Here is a 16,839-nt window from a genome sequence, read left to right on the forward strand (position 1 = left end):
TGAATTATCACTAACTCCAAACGGGTCAAACCTAGCTATTTGGTTTATGGGGAAAAAAGAAGAAGAAGAAGAGTTTGACAAATGATAAAAGTCAAACTCTTAAAGAGTTTGACTTTTATCATTGGTCAAACTCTTTTTTTTTTTTCCCCATAAACCCATATATTATTGAATGTCAATTCAACAAAATCCATGTATGATTAATCTCCCCACAAAAATAAAGTATGATTAATCTAGCTATTATATTTCTCAAGCATCTTTCAAAGCTTATTCAAAACAATTAAGTTGACAATTTTGGTCAAGAAGAGTAGTGTTATTGCATATTACCTCTTACAAAATAATTCTTTTCAAAATGGTGTTATATAGTTTACGGTGCATTGCAAAAGTCAAACATTTTTTAAATTAGAGAACATAATCTGCCTTGATTGGAGAGTTGTGGCAAGATGCATGGTGGTGATGGCATTTGAATTTATGGTTATTAGAACATCAAAATCAATGGATGTAGTAGGAGGGGAGGGGAGGGGTGTATCATGCTCCTTTTTTCCTTTTCTTTGGGCACGATGAAACTACAAAACCAACAACCAAAAATAAAAAATTAAGGAGGGGTGGAAAAATCAACAATCATGGGAGGGAAGAAATGGAAATGCTTGATCTCTAACCACTAGAAGCGGCTCATTAAGCGAATTATAAGTAGACCAAACTTAATTTTCGAAAAGTTATTAGACTAAAATAAGATTGGGAAACTAGCATGTGTCATAAATAAACAATTCCAGTTGACAATTCAGCGGAAACTCTTGGTGTAGCATGCTCGCTGCAATAAACTTTTCAAAAGAATCATATTGAAATAAGATTCAAAAGTTTGCAGATGTCATATATAAACAAATTGCATTTGTCAATTAAGTGGAAGCTCTTGGTGTAGCATGCTCACTACAATAAACTTTTCAAAACGATCAGACTAAAATAAGATTTAGAAGCTTGCAAACGTCATAGATAAACAAATTCCAGTTGCCAATTAAGTGGAAGCTCTTGGTATAGCATTCTCTATCACTACAATAAACTTTTCGAAATGATCAGATTGGAATAAGATTTAGAAGTTAGAAGGTGTCATATATAAACAATTCCAATTGCCAATCTAGCGGAAGCTATTGGTCATGCTAATTTGTAAAAGTTTTCATACACGTATCATCACCCTAGGAAGAATGTCAACACAAATGTTTAACTAATGTTAATGCTGTTTTTTTAAGATAAATTACACGTTGACTTTTAATTAAGCCAGACAACTTTTATTTCACCACTCTTTTAAAAAACTAATATGTTCAATTAGTTAATATAGTACATTGGTAATCTCGTATTTATAGTGGGTCAAATGTCAAATCTTCACTTTGGACATAAAAAAATAAAATAATAATAATAATAATAATAATAATAAATAAATAAAAATGTTACTTAATTTGTTGTAAGAACACTGATTAATTAGTTTATAATCCAATTATTTATCTTTTACATATTTTATTGTTAGATTTCCAATTAAAATTATATTTTTATACTTGGGCAGATTCTACATTACTTCATGGTGCCTGATTTAAGACACGTACCCGATTCTCCAAATTATATATTTTTCTTTCTCTCATGTATATATATAATACTAAATATTATATTAACTATTTTAGTATAATATAGTCAAATCTCTTATATATATATATTAACTATTTTATATTTTAAATCTACCCTATTTGAATCTACGCATTCCTTACAAAATCTTTATATATTCTAATGTCAAAAATATTTATATTATTAATATAAGTCGTATTTGAAAATTAATTTTTCACTGCATGATTGGATTATCTATCTTCAAACGCTAAATATGAGGCATCATTACTTCAAGTATTATATTATTATGAAAATATTTTTTTTAATGCTTCTGTTTCCCGCGTTACATTAACAATTATACTGAGTTTGAAAACCAATAATTTTATGATTTGACATATTAATAATTAAGAGAAATACAAATTTTTATTCAATATAGTTCAACCTATTTAACTGCCAATTGTCTTTAAAATATGTTATTTTCACATGCAATTTTAGTATAAACTGGCATGTGTCTTTACATCGAACGAATGTAAAGATTACGTACATTAAGAACATATATCAATTTAATAAACTTCGAAATATAGTTAAATATAAAGCAATCTGACTTCTTGCCTTGATCACCAAGTATATATTATTTTTTTTTATCAAGTGTTATTTTCTTTTTTTACTAACCACAAAAGGCTCTGCAAAAACCATAATAATATACAATTTAAGAATATTCACTATATTTTTATACGACAAATTTTCGGTTTTAGATAACCCTCTAAGATATAGTTTAATTTATGTTGTATTTATTTATTTTGGGTAGACTAACATAATCGTTTTGTTTTGTTTTGTTTTAGGTCTATAATGGATTGGGCCAATTTTTATGAATACATGAAGAAACACGTACTCTCGCAAAAGTGAAAGAAATGCATTCGTATACTCTTTACCTCCTAAAAGATTATTTTTTATAGCATATATTTCTTTCTTCCATTTTTATTTTATCAATAATAAACTAATAAATACATAATATCCAAATCTATCCATTTCTATTAAGTTCTCCCAGGAGGAATTCGTTTGGATCTCTATGTTTTCATAACAAGTTGGTACTAAAATATATTTTATTGTAAAAAAATTTATACTTTCCTAATAGTTGGTACTAAAATAATAGATATTATATATTGTTGATACAATATTGTATACAAATGTATATATCTCTTGTAATGCACATTCATTCTATTTATTTTAATTTTTGTATTTACATGAAAAATTATTAATTTTTTGTGGCTTTTTTTCTTAAAGCTCTTTTTTTTTTTTTTTTTTTTTTCAAAACAAAAATATTAACAAACAACCTAAAACGAAAAACACTCGCAAAACAATCGAAATTGTTTACACCTTTATGTTACATCCAGGGCCGGCTAGACCACTAGGCAAGTGGGGCCCTCGGATTAATAAGGCCCCCAAAAAAAAATTGCCCAAATTTTTTTTTTAATATATATATATATTGTAATTTAAGGCCCTTTTTTATTAATTAAGCCTAATTTTTTTTTTTTTAATAAAAACTTAAGACCTCTACTCATGATAAGTAAGTAATTTAGAAAATGCCTCAATTTAATAAGGCCTTAATATAATAAACCCATAGTAAAATAAGACCAATTAACCCAGAAAAACAAATATCCTTATACTTAAAAAGAGTATATCTACTTATGTATCTGAAATTATTTGATATTGAAAGTAATTACTTACTTATCTACTCATGATAAGTAAGTAATTTAGAAAATGCCTCAATTTAATAAGGCCCTAATATAATAAACCCATAGTAAAATAAGACTAATTAACCCAGAAAAACAAATATCCTTATACTTAAAAAGAGTATATCTACTTATGTATCTGAAATTATTTGATATTGAAAGATCATTTTAACCCTACCTAACCGCCCACTTTCTTTCCTTTCTTTTTCTTCTTCTCTTTTCTTTTCCATTGCCAACAACCTCCCCTCTTATCTTCTTTTTTCTCTTTCCTTAGTTTCACTCAAAACAGAACGTCATGGAGAGAGATGAAGCAAGAGAGAGAGAGAGAGAGAGAAAGAGGCTAGGCGAGAGAGACAAACATGCGTATCAATGAGGTAAGGATTCATAAAAAATTAAAAAAAATGTAAAAAAAAAAAAAAAGATTTTTTTTTTTTTTTTAGTAATGTTTATTTCTGTACTTGATTTTTTCTTATGGGTTTTGTATGAGTTTTTGTCAACTTTTTTGGTGGGTTTTGTTTGAAACAAGTGTATCAAAGAGGGTAAAGATTCATTAAAAAAAAAAATTTTGATTTTTTTATTGTTGTGTTTATTTTTGTAAGGATTAATAAAAATGAGAACTCTAAATATAATAATAATAATAAAATAAATATTATTTAATTAATATATAAATATTAAAAAAAAATAAGGCTCAATTTAAAAGTTTCACCTAAGGATCCAGAAAACATTGAGCCGGCCCTGGTTACATCATACCATTTTTTCAAACAAAATATAGAAAACACCCTCCTAAAAGCATTAACAAACAAAATCTGTATTTGTTAAATTTTCACTTCTCATAGAGTTTCAACTTTTAACAAATCGAAACTATATATCATCCATTAGGTCATGTATTTTTCTAGTGCGGCTAAAATTTCTTGACAAACTTTGAAAAAATAACCCTTGCATTAACAAAACTGTATTTTTTTTTTTTTTTTTTTTTTGGTTAGATAACTTTTGAGAACCAACCCTAGAACTAATGAAAAGATTCTCAAACAAAATGTAGCTTCTCAAATCAATTTCTCAGTTTGGGATCAGGTTTCATATATACTTGTTGCAGCTTCTCAATTCGATCTGTCTGCTTTACCAACCAGCAACAGCTTTTCACATTGATGAAAATATGCAACTCCACTTAATTAGCTCTTAGCTGTGGTCAAAAAAAAAAAAAAAAATTAGCTCTTAGCTTGAAAATAAATAATCTCATGACATGGCATAATTAATGTTTAATATTGATTTTATTTCTTAATAATTAAGGACTTTTATTTTTCTTCACCCTAAAAATTCGTTTCTCCAACCACATGCACGAACCAGCAGTAATTAATTTTGTTACTTTAAAACATTCATTTTAATTCTTTGTGCTTAGTTAATTAGGAGTATTCAAGGGTTAAGAAAATGTTATCAATCGGTTTTCTTTCTTAACAATCAAGGGAATTATTTATTATATATGGAAAATATTTCGCAAACCAAATATATCACAATTTACAAGTAATTAAGTGCAGTCATTTTATTTCTCTCCTATGCCCATTTTTTTTAAAAAAAAAAAAATTAAAAGGATAGGAGTGGGCAATGAACTGTTGTTACTCTACTTAGGAGTAACCATCACTATTCAGGAAAGGCCTAGACGGTGGGAACCATAGGTGCTCCATCAAGACCAAACTCAGCTCCACTAGGGCATTAGTGGTTCCTAAGGTGGTTAATACTAATTAGGCTTGTATGAGTGATACTTTATTACAGAGAGTCGAACCCACGCCCATGTATGTGCCCAACTGAACTATGTAGTTCGGTCTATAACCTACGACTGCGTCCATAGGATAAAGGTTCTGCTGTATTTAGCTCCTATTTTTCTGAGTGATATTTGCAATATAATATATTTATAGAAGAATCATAGTGGATACAAATAGACTTCTACTCTACCTAAGTTAGCTAGGTGATAGTCTTTAACTTCATGATATACTCTAATATGAACCACGATGGTTATCTATTGTGCCTAGTTGAATTCAAGGGTTAAACATTATCATTAATCAATTTTCTGGCTTAACCACTTAAGGAACTAATTATTAATTTCTTCACAACTTTAACCCTAAAATCCTTTAACGGCCAAATGAATAATAGCAAATATATAAAAGGTAAAAACTAAATCACAATTTAAACTTGACAAATTTTTCTTTTAAATTCAGTTAAAAAAAAATTCTTCCAACTTTATCAGTAACATATGTTTTTTTTAGAACACGTGATTTTCACATGATTTTTTTATTAATAAAAAAAAATTTCTCCATTTTTAAAAAATTACAATCATTTTATTTCCTTATTCTAAGGTGTATTTAAGACTCCAAACAAACATAATCTCCCCACCTCTCAACATTTTTCGAATTTCCATTACTACCCTTATATACCAAAGACTAAAAGTCTAAAACACCCTCGAATTACGCATCTGCTACGTCAGCCTGAAAACTAATTCAATTATGTCAACTCGAATCTCACCCTCTCTCCCTCCCCCACCGTCTGGAAACCCACAAAAAAGAAAAAAAAGAAAAAAAAGAAAAAAAGAAAAAAAAGAACAACCAGTTAACACCAACGAGATCGACAACTATATAAACGGACTCCCGCTACTTCTGCCTCTCTCCTCAAGAAAACCCAGACCATCTCTTCTCTCTCTCTCTCTCACGCAAAAACACACATTCATTCCGTTCCGTTCCGTTCATGGATTCCGCTTCTCGCTACTCTGTCATCGTCATCGGTGCCGGTGTCTCCGGTAAATATGCATCTCCACCGTCGATTCCGTATACTTTTTTGCTCTTTTTTTTTTTTTTTTTTCTTTCTTTCTCATTTATGTTTTCGGTTTTTCTTTTGGGGTTGGGAAGGGATATCGGCGGCAAAGGTGCTAGCGGATAACGGAGTGGAGGACCTGGTGATTCTCGAGGCGTCGGACCGTATCGGCGGGAGGATCCGGAAGGAGGATTTCGGCGGCGTGTCGGTGGAGCTCGGGGCTGGCTGGATCGCCGGCGTCGGCGGAAAAGAGTCCAACCCCGTCTGGGAGCTCGCCAACCAGTCCGGCCTCCGCACCTGCTTCTCCGACTACAGCAATGCTCGCTACAACATCTATGACAGCAAGTACATCCCCTAATATCCGTACCACCAATACACGTCACCTTTTTATTTGCGAAATTCCCTCCGACCTTTTTATTTGCGAAATTCCCTCCGACCCAGTTCGTAGAAAATTTTTTTAATGCGACATTTCCAAGCTCTAATCTATTAAATCACAGATTTTGATTGTTATATGCATTTCACGTGCTTACTTTTACAATTTGTTTGTTTGTTGGGGATGTAGTGGGAAGATTTTCCCGAGTGGAGTGGCGGCAGACTCGTACAAAAAGGCGGTGGACTCGGCGATTGAGAAGCTGAGTCAGGAGGCGAACCGGGGTGGCGGTGGTGGTGGGTGCGGCGATTCAACCGAACCGGCTTCGTAAGTCGAAAGCTATTAATCAGCTTAATATTTGCTTATTATATGAAGAGATTCTGAATATGTTTTCTTATACTTATCCATAAGATTTTGTCATTATTGTCGTATCTATTTACTTTTTTCTTTCTCCTTTTTGTTTTTTTATTTAATTTTCTTCCCTTTTTTTTTGGTTGGGTGCTTGTTTAGTACGCCGAAGACGCCAATAGAGCTCGCCATTGACTTCATTCTACATGATTTTGAGATGGCAGGTGAGTTTTATAGCTTCAAAGACTCCGTTTGGTTGCTCAGAAAATAATGAAAAGAAAAATAAGGAAAGCTAAGATTTTCATTTTTTATTCTATGCCTTGATCTTTGCTTATGCAGTGATGCACTCCCCTCCAAAAAGTCAAATAGTTTTATATTAGATTGACTTTTTTATTGGATTTTGTCTAATTCTTTTTTCTTTTTCTTTTTTACATAAAGTTTATTTAAAAAAAAAAAAAAACACTGAATAAATAAAATAAAATGGCACTTTTTAATTACTCTCTTTAGTTATTGTAATTTTTGTTCTTTATCTTTTGAATTATTGTAACTCTTGTCTCAATAAACTAAACTAAGTTAGAAGCTTTTTTTTAAATGCAAGATTGTTTTTTTAATCGAAGATGCTTTTAAACGTGGATAAAAGATTTTTTTTTTTTTTTGTTTAATTCTGAATCTTTTGTTCTTTTATTTTTATTTTTATTTTGAAGTGCAAAAAGAATGAAATTGAGAATATGTGTTTTGGGTACAGAGGTTGAGCCAATATCAACTTACGTAGATTTTGGGGAACGAGAATTTTTAGTTGCAGATCAGAGAGGGTATGAGTATTTACTGTACAAAATGGCCCAAGATTTTCTTTTCACCCCTGAGGGTAAAATCTTGGACAGTCGTCTCAAACTAAACAAGGTAGAACAATCTCATTCTTTTTACTTCTTTCTGTTGTTTTATGCTTTGTTTGTTTTGCAAGCTATGAGAAAAATCCGAATTTCCTTTTTGGTTTTGCATGTACTACTTTCCATTTGTTGTAGAGATTCATTGACCCACTTCTGGAATTTGCAGATAATGACGTTTTTTTATTATTATTATTATTTTTAAAAATACTTTTTTTTTTTTTTTTTTTTCTGTGCTGTGGAGTCAACTCATTTTTTTGTTTTCTTCTTTTTAGTTTTTAGTTATTATTATTATTATTTTTAACAGAGGAGAATCTTTAATTAACCTCAGAAATAAAATACTCTAATCAAGAAGGTTAATGGGAATTTTCCCTGATGTTTATTGGTCTTTGACCATCGTGTAATCGTGTCTGCACTTTGTTTTTTTCTGGTTGAAATTGTTGATTTATGTGTTTAATTTAGTTGTCATAATCAGTTTTTATATATATGTATTTGATAATCAGGATTATAAAATAAGTATTTATCACTATCATAAAACACCTCACGCAATGGATAACTTACTATACAAACAACTGATGAGGAATCGGATACATTGATTTCACCATTAACAAATGGGAAACAGATTTTAGAAACAGTAAAAAGTTACCTTTCCTTTTGTGTTAGAAGTGGGAGATGAACAATATTGTTGAAGGCACTCAAATGAACAAAGATTTTTTTGGTATGCTTTTTTGATATGATATTAATTAAGATGTATGGCTATATTGGATTCCTTTCATCTTCATTCTTATAACTCTTTACTCTGACCATTTCTCCCCCATTTCCAAGGCTTACTTACAACAAAGCTAAAAAACAAAAACACTTTATGAGCTTTATGAGATGAGGACCCCAACTCATAGCCAAAATTTGACCCATCAACAATATATAGCTTTGATTTTAATCATATTGCCATGAATTGGGATGGTGCTTGCAACCATTAAAGCCCTTTTTACCACTCATAAATTCGTAGGCCCCAAACTTTCAAATTTCCATCACCCTGCACAGTGTAAATTATGACCAAGAACAATACCCTATGAGGTGAGATGTCATATCAACTCACGTAAAGAACATGAAAGTATGGGGTGTTGTCATTTTCTCCATTTATTGTGCTCTTGTCTATGCTACCTCAAACGCTCAAAAGAATCACAATATATCAATGTTGTAATAGTTGACAGTGGTTTTTTACTGTTTACATAAGATCCCATAAAATGGTTTAATGGGTGTCTGTACCTCAACTCTGCACAGATTCTTCCTCAATTAATCTTTCCCATTTCCCATTTCCCAATTCCCATTTTCTTTTTATTAAAATTAAATCCATCCCCAATTGCACAAAGTTTTTGGTTTGACTTCTTGCCTTGGACTTTGTTTTCCATCTATTTTTCTCTCTTAAATTAAGCCTCACACATTAATGATTGTTGTGTTATTTGTGCACGGATTTGGGGCCAGGTTGTTCGGAAATTACAGCACTCGAGAAACGGCGTCACGGTAATAACCGAGGATGGCTGCCACTACGAAGCCAATTACGTGGTTTTGTCTGTCAGCATTGGTGTTCTTCAAAGCGATCTCATCTCCTTCAGACCCCCCTTGCCCGTACGTTTCTTCTTCCATTTTGTTTTTTAAAATTTCTTTTTAACCTTCTTTTACTTGCTCAATAACAACCCATTTTCACTGTCACTGTCACGTTATTTACATTAACTAAAAAAGTTTAGTAAATGCTATGCTTTGTGGTAATTAGTGGAATCCAATCTGAGACTACTGTTTCTGTGACAATTAATCACAGCTGTTGGGGCTCGAGGAGGATTATTTTTTTCCTCCAAGCCGCCCCCCCCCCCCCCCCCCCTAGGAATGATTGACAAGAACCCTTATGGAGATTAAAAAAGAAAAAAGAAAAAGAAAAAGAAAAAGAAAAAGAACGTCTAGCTAGGATGCACATACATTATTGGTCCACCATAGGGGAATCTATAGAGATAAGGGTCTAGCAGAGAATGGTGCTCCCTATATGTTTAGTTGATGCGTAGGGTGTGACCCACAAATTAAATACACCATCAACTTGAAAGAGGTCAGAATTTAATGGGTTTTGTAGTAAATAAAGCTCACTGCTTGATGACGCAACACACTGATTCTCGAGCTGCAAAATATGGGTTGCATGATCCACACCCCACACCCAAACCTAACCCTATAGGACTCTCTCTCTATGATATCGTTGAGTTAGACTAGAGTTTGTTCGTTGACTACCGGTACGGTGTACGGGAAAGAATGATCCAGCGGTGTTGGTGCTCCTCCGCCAATCTTCACCTTTGATCTAATCATGAAATCAGACTTTTGATTGGTTTGTCATGGGGTTATATAAGATATACAAAAATGGGATTTGTACATCGTGGGTGGTAGGTTGGTTGTACTTGTACTACTACTAGTTTGTATTCTTGTCAAACAAGATCTAGACAATATATATATATAATTGATTGCATATATTATATAGTATATACTTGCTGGAAAAAATGCATACAAACGCTCCAAAATTGAACAAAGTTTTTCTCTAAACTAGGTCGAAATAATTTCTTTCTACTCTGACTTGTGTTCGGAATGAAGGAAAACTAGACCGGAGGAATGGAGGAAGACACGTGTTCAAAATATTTAGCGGGATGTTAGTGCTTTGAAAAAGTAGGTAGTTAAAATAAAAAATGTGTTTTTAAGCTAAATATTTTGCTGAGTTGAATGTGAATGCTCTGATTTGGTTCAATGCATTGAATGAGAAAGGTGTGCAAATTTATAATTTCCAACTCGGGGGTTGCTTGCCTAGAGATTCTTGGCTGATTGGGTGGTAAAATGATAGTAATGCACATGATCTGATATTTACAGATAAGTGCAATTAGGCAAATTTTTATGGGAGTGATCTTTCTTTTTTTTAAGTCAAATTTGATTGGGACTCACACAGAATAATAAATGAATAAATAAATAAATTATAAAAAATAAATAAAAATAAAAAATTGGTGGTAGTTGGTCATGTATGTTTGTGGTCCCTCAGCCTAAGTTTTGCTGCCGTGAAGTTCCAATTTCATATTATAATTTGTGGGATTAAGTATTAACATAATGATTAAAATAATGCAACAGAGGTGGAAAACGGAGGCCATTGAGACATGTGACGTGATGGTGTATACAAAGATCTTCTTAAAATTTCCTCACAAGTTCTGGCCATGTGGACCTGGAAAAGAGTTCTTTATATATGCCCACGAGAGGAGGGGCTACTACACGTTCTGGCAGGTTTGTGAAATCCCTTTTTCTATTCTTTTCATTTTTATTGTTGCCAGCTAATATTCAAATGTATAGTCTTTAGTGGCATTCGAGCTAATTTCTAATGATTTGGTGGGTCAAACGTCTTAGAGTTGAATCCTGAAACGGGAAGCACTTGGGATTATTTTCATACCACCAGCTTAGATGTCACTAGCTATGTCTTTAGTGGGATTGGGTTAGGCTATTGTTTTTCCCTGTTTAAACTCTTCCTGTCATTGGTTTCCAACGGACGAGTGCTATTACGGTCGTCCTCAAAAGAATATTTGATTGTTGCTGGCACTTATCACTTGTTAGGGAGGGATCATAGTTGGTAGCTGCTTTAGGTCAGAGACTCAAACGTGAAGACAAATGCATCGTGTTAAATATATTGGATAATATATTAGAAGCGGAAGAAAGAGAGAGAGAAGAGAGAGAGAGCGGAAGCATATAATGGACTACATTGTATTGAGTCTTATAATAATAATGAATACAGAGGCCTCTATTTATAGAGAGGCAAGTAACCTAATAGATTAAGAAAAGGTAAACCTAGTAGAATAAGGAAAGGTAAACCTAGTAGAATAAGAAAAGGTAAACCTAGTAGACTAATAATACCTAAAGAAGTAAATAACAAGTAATATTCTTAACATCCCCCCTCAAACTCAATGTGTAAACTTGAGTTTGGATAAACGAAAAGGGAAAGAAAAAGGAATTCGCCGAAAAAAAACTGCTTGTGCCGAAACAATTGCCGAAGTAACACCATAAAAGTTGTTAGAGACCGGTGGATTCTGCCTGAATTTGAGCAATGCATTTAAGCTGGAGCTTGGTTCACTTGGTGGATTCTGCCTGAATTTGAGCAATGCATTTAAGCTGGAGCTTGGTTCACTTGGTAGTAATTTGACTTGAAAACCATATACTACTAATGAAGAAGCTTGCCTAGTCGGCTGAGAAAAGCAAGGCCGGTTAAAAGGGGCTTGTTTGGCCCGTAACCCTTGGACCGTCTCGCCTGATTGGTTGAGCTAAAGTCTGACCCAAAAATTCTAGCTAGTAGACCGTCTCGCCTGGTCGGCTGAGATAAGCAGGGCCGATTGAAGAGGCTAATCATACCTGAAACCCTTTGACTGTCTCGCCTTGTCGGCTGAAGTAAAGTCTAATTCATCTAACTAGTAGATCGTCTCGCTTGGTCGGCTGAGCTAAGTAAGGAGAAAAATGGCCGGTTGAAGAGGCTATTCATGCCTAAAACCCTTGGACCGTTGAAAGGTCTGACCAAAAAAAAAAATTCTCACTAGTAATGGATCAATGGCCTAGAAGAGGCTGCAGTGACCGGTGATGGCGGCATTTGACAAGGCATAAGTGGGCCGGTTGAAAGGGGCTTCTTTGGCCCGAAAACCCATGAACCTGAGGAAAGATTGGTCTGACCTGAGAGTGCCTACCGCAAGAAGAATGAACCGGATTGAACTGCGCCAAAGAAAAGGCTATGGAACCGAATTGAACAAGCATGAACCAAGTTGAACCACATAAAACAAACGCCTAAATTTGGAGAATAATATTGTTTTCTGCCATATAGAGATGCCAAAAGTAAAAATAGACCACAAATTTGAGATCAGGACGAAAAATTGAGTAGAAAACACCTGATCAACTTTCTTTTAAGTGGTCAAAGTCAACGGTCAACAGTCAACAGTCAAAGTCAACGCTACAAAAGTCAACCATGTCAAGGTGCTGACGTGGCATAGCCGCTGATGTGGCTGATAGAGCTGATGTGGCACAAGGCTGACGTGGTGCATAGAGCTGACGTGGCACTGATGACGTGGCACTCTGGTGACGTGGCACTGATGACATGTCACTGATGACGTGGCACGTAGTGCTGACGTGGATATTAGGGCTGACGTGGCAAGGATGGCGTGGCATGTGGGTGCGATGGCGCGTGTGGTACACCGTACACGCGCAAACGGAGGAGGCGTGTACTGGCGCGTGGATCTGACGCGCGGAACTTCTGGGGGCGCGTGGAGGCGCGTGGGGTGTCGTATGGAGGATATGGGACTTGTTCTGGAATCACCGGGATGAAAGCTATCGATCGGTGGCCTTGGAGAAGTGATCGGACCACCGTGGCGGCTGGTGGCGGAAGGGTAGTGGCGGATTTGCCAAAAATTTGGGCGGCGCGTGAGGGCGCGTGGAAGCTCCGATGGGGCTGTGTGCGGCGGCTCTGGGACAGTTGTCTTTCGGGTTTTCAAGCGGTATAGTGATACACTGAAAACCTTGAGGAGAAGATAGAGAACCGTGAGGAGCAAAAAGAATGATTCGCCGGATAACACTGGCGGCGCCGGAAAACGTCAAAGACGTTTATTGGAGGCCACCGAAAGGTGGCTCTGATACCATGTTAAATATATTGGATAATATATTAGAAGCGGAAGAAAGAGAGAGAGAAGAGAGAGAGAGCGGAAGCATATAATGGACTACATTGTATTGAGTCTTATAATAATAATGAATACAGAGGCCTCTATTTATAGAGAGGCAAGTAACCTAATAGATTAAGAAAAGGTAAACCTAGTAGAATAAGGAAAGGTAAACCTAGTAGAATAAGAAAAGGTAAACCTAGTAGACTAATAATACCTAAAGAAGTAAATAACAAGTAATATTCTTAACACATCGTATCTTTGATGTGCACCTTAAACTATTTCAACCTCAACAAAATTATTAATTGGATGGATATCTTATAATTGAGGTATAGGAATAATAGCTTATTGTTTTTGTTATTATGATATAGATATCTATATATATTTATATGTCGTGTACATGTGGGGTACATGCATCTTGGACTTGGATTTCCATTACCAGCGCCCACTGTTTTCTTGTTTTCTAATATATTAAATTGCGTCATTACCGAATCATTAACCTATTATCACATGATTAATGCATTGATAACGATTAGGCTTTATGATTTCATCAAAGGCTTCACATGATTTTGGATTTATATATATTGCTAATGAGCCTTTGAACAAACCCATTGTCATCTTATTCAATTGTGTAGTTTGGTGAACTGCTTCTGTTGGTTATATGATTCAGCTGGCTATCATAGTGTCTTTTCTTGAGTACATCATTATTCTGAAATGCAAAATCAGGAACAATAATTGGTGTAAATAATTAATTTGTTTGTTTGATATCGAAAATCTATAGATTGTTATACGACTGTCGGAGAACTGAGATACTGTGGAAAATTAGCATTTAGATCAACAAGAGTTAATTTTCACTTCCACGCCATCTTAGTTGTGTAACAGTCGTATAACAGTCTACTAACTAGCATTTCGCTTTTAAGATAATTTTGATACTCTTGTATTATGTTGACATTTCCAACTATGGTTGCATGTTTTTAATGGTTGTCCTCCATTTATGATTTGATAAGAAATATTATTTTCTTGTAGGGATTACAAACTAAAATTAAAATCCCTTGCATCATTAGTTTTGAATGATTCTTCCTTTTGTGATGCAAATGATGTTCCTGTCACTCTCATAGAGCTGGCAATATAAGCTGCACAATGAGAACCAACCTTGATTTTTTTTTTTTTTTTTCTCTTTTTTTAAAACCCTGCATTTTAAAATTAAATCATCCACCTGATTAGCAGAAGATTTAATTATTTAAAGGACTACGTGGCCTCTTGTGGAGGCAATGCAAGATCTCACGTCTCGATCATTTTCAATCTTTTATGTGGTATTTATAGATTCTAATTTATATATATTATAAACAATAAAGTATGTCAAATTTTTAAACAAATTATCTTTTAATATTGGTGTGGGATTAGATCATCCATTAATTCATCATTAATTAATCATTGAATTATCCAACTTTCTTGCTGATCTGTTGCTACGTCATCAGCACATGGAGAATGCATTCCCTGGTTCAAATATCCTGGTGGTGACATTGACTAATGGGGAATCAAAACGTGTGGAAGCTCAATCAGATGAAGAAACATTGAAAGAAGCCATGGGGGTGCTTAGGGACATGTTTGGACCCAACATACCTAATGCCACTGATATACTTGTTCCACGCTGGTGGAATAACAGGTTCCAGCGTGGCAGCTACAGCAATTACCCCATCATCTCTAATCTTCAAGTTGTTCAAAATATTAAGGTACTCTGTCTTGCTTACACTCCATAACTTCATCTTAATGATAAACTTAAAATATGAGATGAACATATGAGTTACTTAAATTTTTTTTGAAAGAGCTAATTTACATCTACGACATGTGGAAGGGGTGCTTTGCATGGGGTCTGGGGTTTGCCCGATAGGCGAAGTGGCATTGCCTTGCCTTTGGAGGGTTCCCCGTCATCCAAAAATAAATAAATAAATCTGAGCTTCTACATTTTCTTTTTAAAGCATAACAAACTATAAGTTACAAGTGATTTTCCCTTTGAAAAGGGTGGGAGGTGGGGTATGCATTTTATTGGTATCTAATGATGTACTTTTTTGCAATGTGAAGAGTAAAAGCAAAATGAGGTGGAGGAATAATGAAATTCTTAATCATGTCTCTTTTGATTTCTGCATATCAACTTTATCAGAATTGTTCCATTATGATTCTGTATTGAAACTTGTTTATGTTTCGGTAAGGCCCCGGTCGGACGGATCTTCTTTACCGGTGAACACACGAGCGAAAGATTCAGCGGTTACGTCCATGGTGGATACCTAGCAGGTGAGCAGATGATGTATCTTAGTATTTTTTAGTTATAAAACAATATGTCAATGTCTCTATAGTAAACCAAATTCGTTGTTTAATAGCTTACATCTTATTGGGGCCATGTTTTTGTAATGATCAACTTGACAGGTATTGATACCGGAAAAGCTTTAGTAGATGAAATAAGGAAGGAAAGAAAAAGTGAGAGTAAAAATCATTTGCTAGAGCCCTTGTTAGCATTGACTGGATCATTAACTTTGACACAGACAGATGCAGTCTCAAGTCTACACAAATGTGATATTCATACACAACTATATCTTAGAGGCAAGCTTGTCATTCCAGAAGCTATATTATGACTATATGAACCAAGAGAGACACCTCACTTAGTTGATGATGATGATGATGACGACAAAAATATGCTTAACGAGACTAATGGCTGGATGGATTTGAATCTAAACTCGGTTCCTTGATTCCGTCCATAAGGTAGAGTAAAGTTAGATACAAAGAGCAGGAAAATGGGAAGGCATGCGATCGGACGCACGGGTTGATTCTCCTTTTTGTGTAACTGGTAGATTAATGGGGGTGCCAAGTTTTGGATTCTTGAAGGGAATTGGTTTTGGGGCATACATATAAAAATATTGTTCATTGTACTAAGAACTGACATTAAGGATAGGAAAGGCCATACTACAATTCTAATCTGACCTGTACCTGTTCACACATGAAAGAACTCTTTCCATTTCTTGTATTTGAATAATGATTATGCAAAGATTTCTAATTCTTCCTATCCTATCCTATCCAACATCTTCATTACTTACGAGTACCAGCTAAAGACAATTAATAGGCCCTTCATAGGAATGAAGTGGTTGCTTCTTGTGAAATTTGCCATGTATGGATTTGACATATGAGAATTGAAATCAATGATACAATGTATAATATTTCAGTCACTAAACTATTGCTTAATTTTTCCACCCATGTGGCATTCATGTGCTTTGCCACGTCATTAAGGATTTATACTAAAAAGTAATAGTACCACAAGCATTTTCCACGCATAATACTAGATTTGGTTAGAAACCACATTTTCAACACACAACCTGTAATTAGATAAGAGACCTATGATATCAAACTTTAACTTCATGCATTATGTAAAG

The 16,839-nt window shown here is 34.3% G+C and overlaps 1 protein-coding gene across 1 annotated transcript; it reads left to right on the forward strand.

Annotated features, from left to right (window-relative positions):
* Positions 1 to 5,917: 5,917 nt before the first annotated feature.
* Positions 5,918 to 16,475, forward strand: PAO1 (polyamine oxidase 1). Its single transcript, XM_059573806.2, has 10 exons — positions 5,918 to 6,105; positions 6,215 to 6,464; positions 6,682 to 6,816; positions 7,000 to 7,061; positions 7,583 to 7,737; positions 9,204 to 9,347; positions 10,869 to 11,018; positions 14,896 to 15,150; positions 15,628 to 15,709; positions 15,842 to 16,475. The coding sequence occupies exons 1-10, from the start codon at positions 6,054 to 6,056 to the stop codon at positions 16,045 to 16,047; spliced, it is 1,491 nt and encodes a 496-aa protein (XP_059429789.2). The 5' UTR covers positions 5,918 to 6,053; the 3' UTR covers positions 16,048 to 16,475.
* The last annotated feature ends 364 nt before the right edge of the window (positions 16,476 to 16,839 follow it).

The sequence above is a fragment of the Corylus avellana genome, chromosome 2, assembly GCF_965113065.1.
Source record: "Corylus avellana chromosome 2, dhCorAvel1.hap1.2, whole genome shotgun sequence".
In the NCBI taxonomy this organism is placed as follows: Eukaryota; Viridiplantae; Streptophyta; class Magnoliopsida; order Fagales; family Betulaceae; genus Corylus; species Corylus avellana.

What these genes read in the sequence shown, in the direction of transcription:
- PAO1 (XM_059573806.2), top strand. Translation starts at nt 6,054, where the DNA reads ATGGATTCCGCTTCTCGCTACTCTGTCATCGTCATCGGTGCCGGTGTC. An exon ending in CATCGGTGCCGGTGTCTCCG is followed by an intron (nt 6,106 to 6,214) that starts GTAAATATGCAT and finishes GGGGTTGGGAAG; the next exon opens with GGATATCGGCGGCAAAGGTG. An exon ending in GTCGTCTCAAACTAAACAAG is followed by an intron (nt 7,738 to 9,203) that starts GTAGAACAATCT and finishes ATTTGGGGCCAG; the next exon opens with GTTGTTCGGAAATTACAGCA.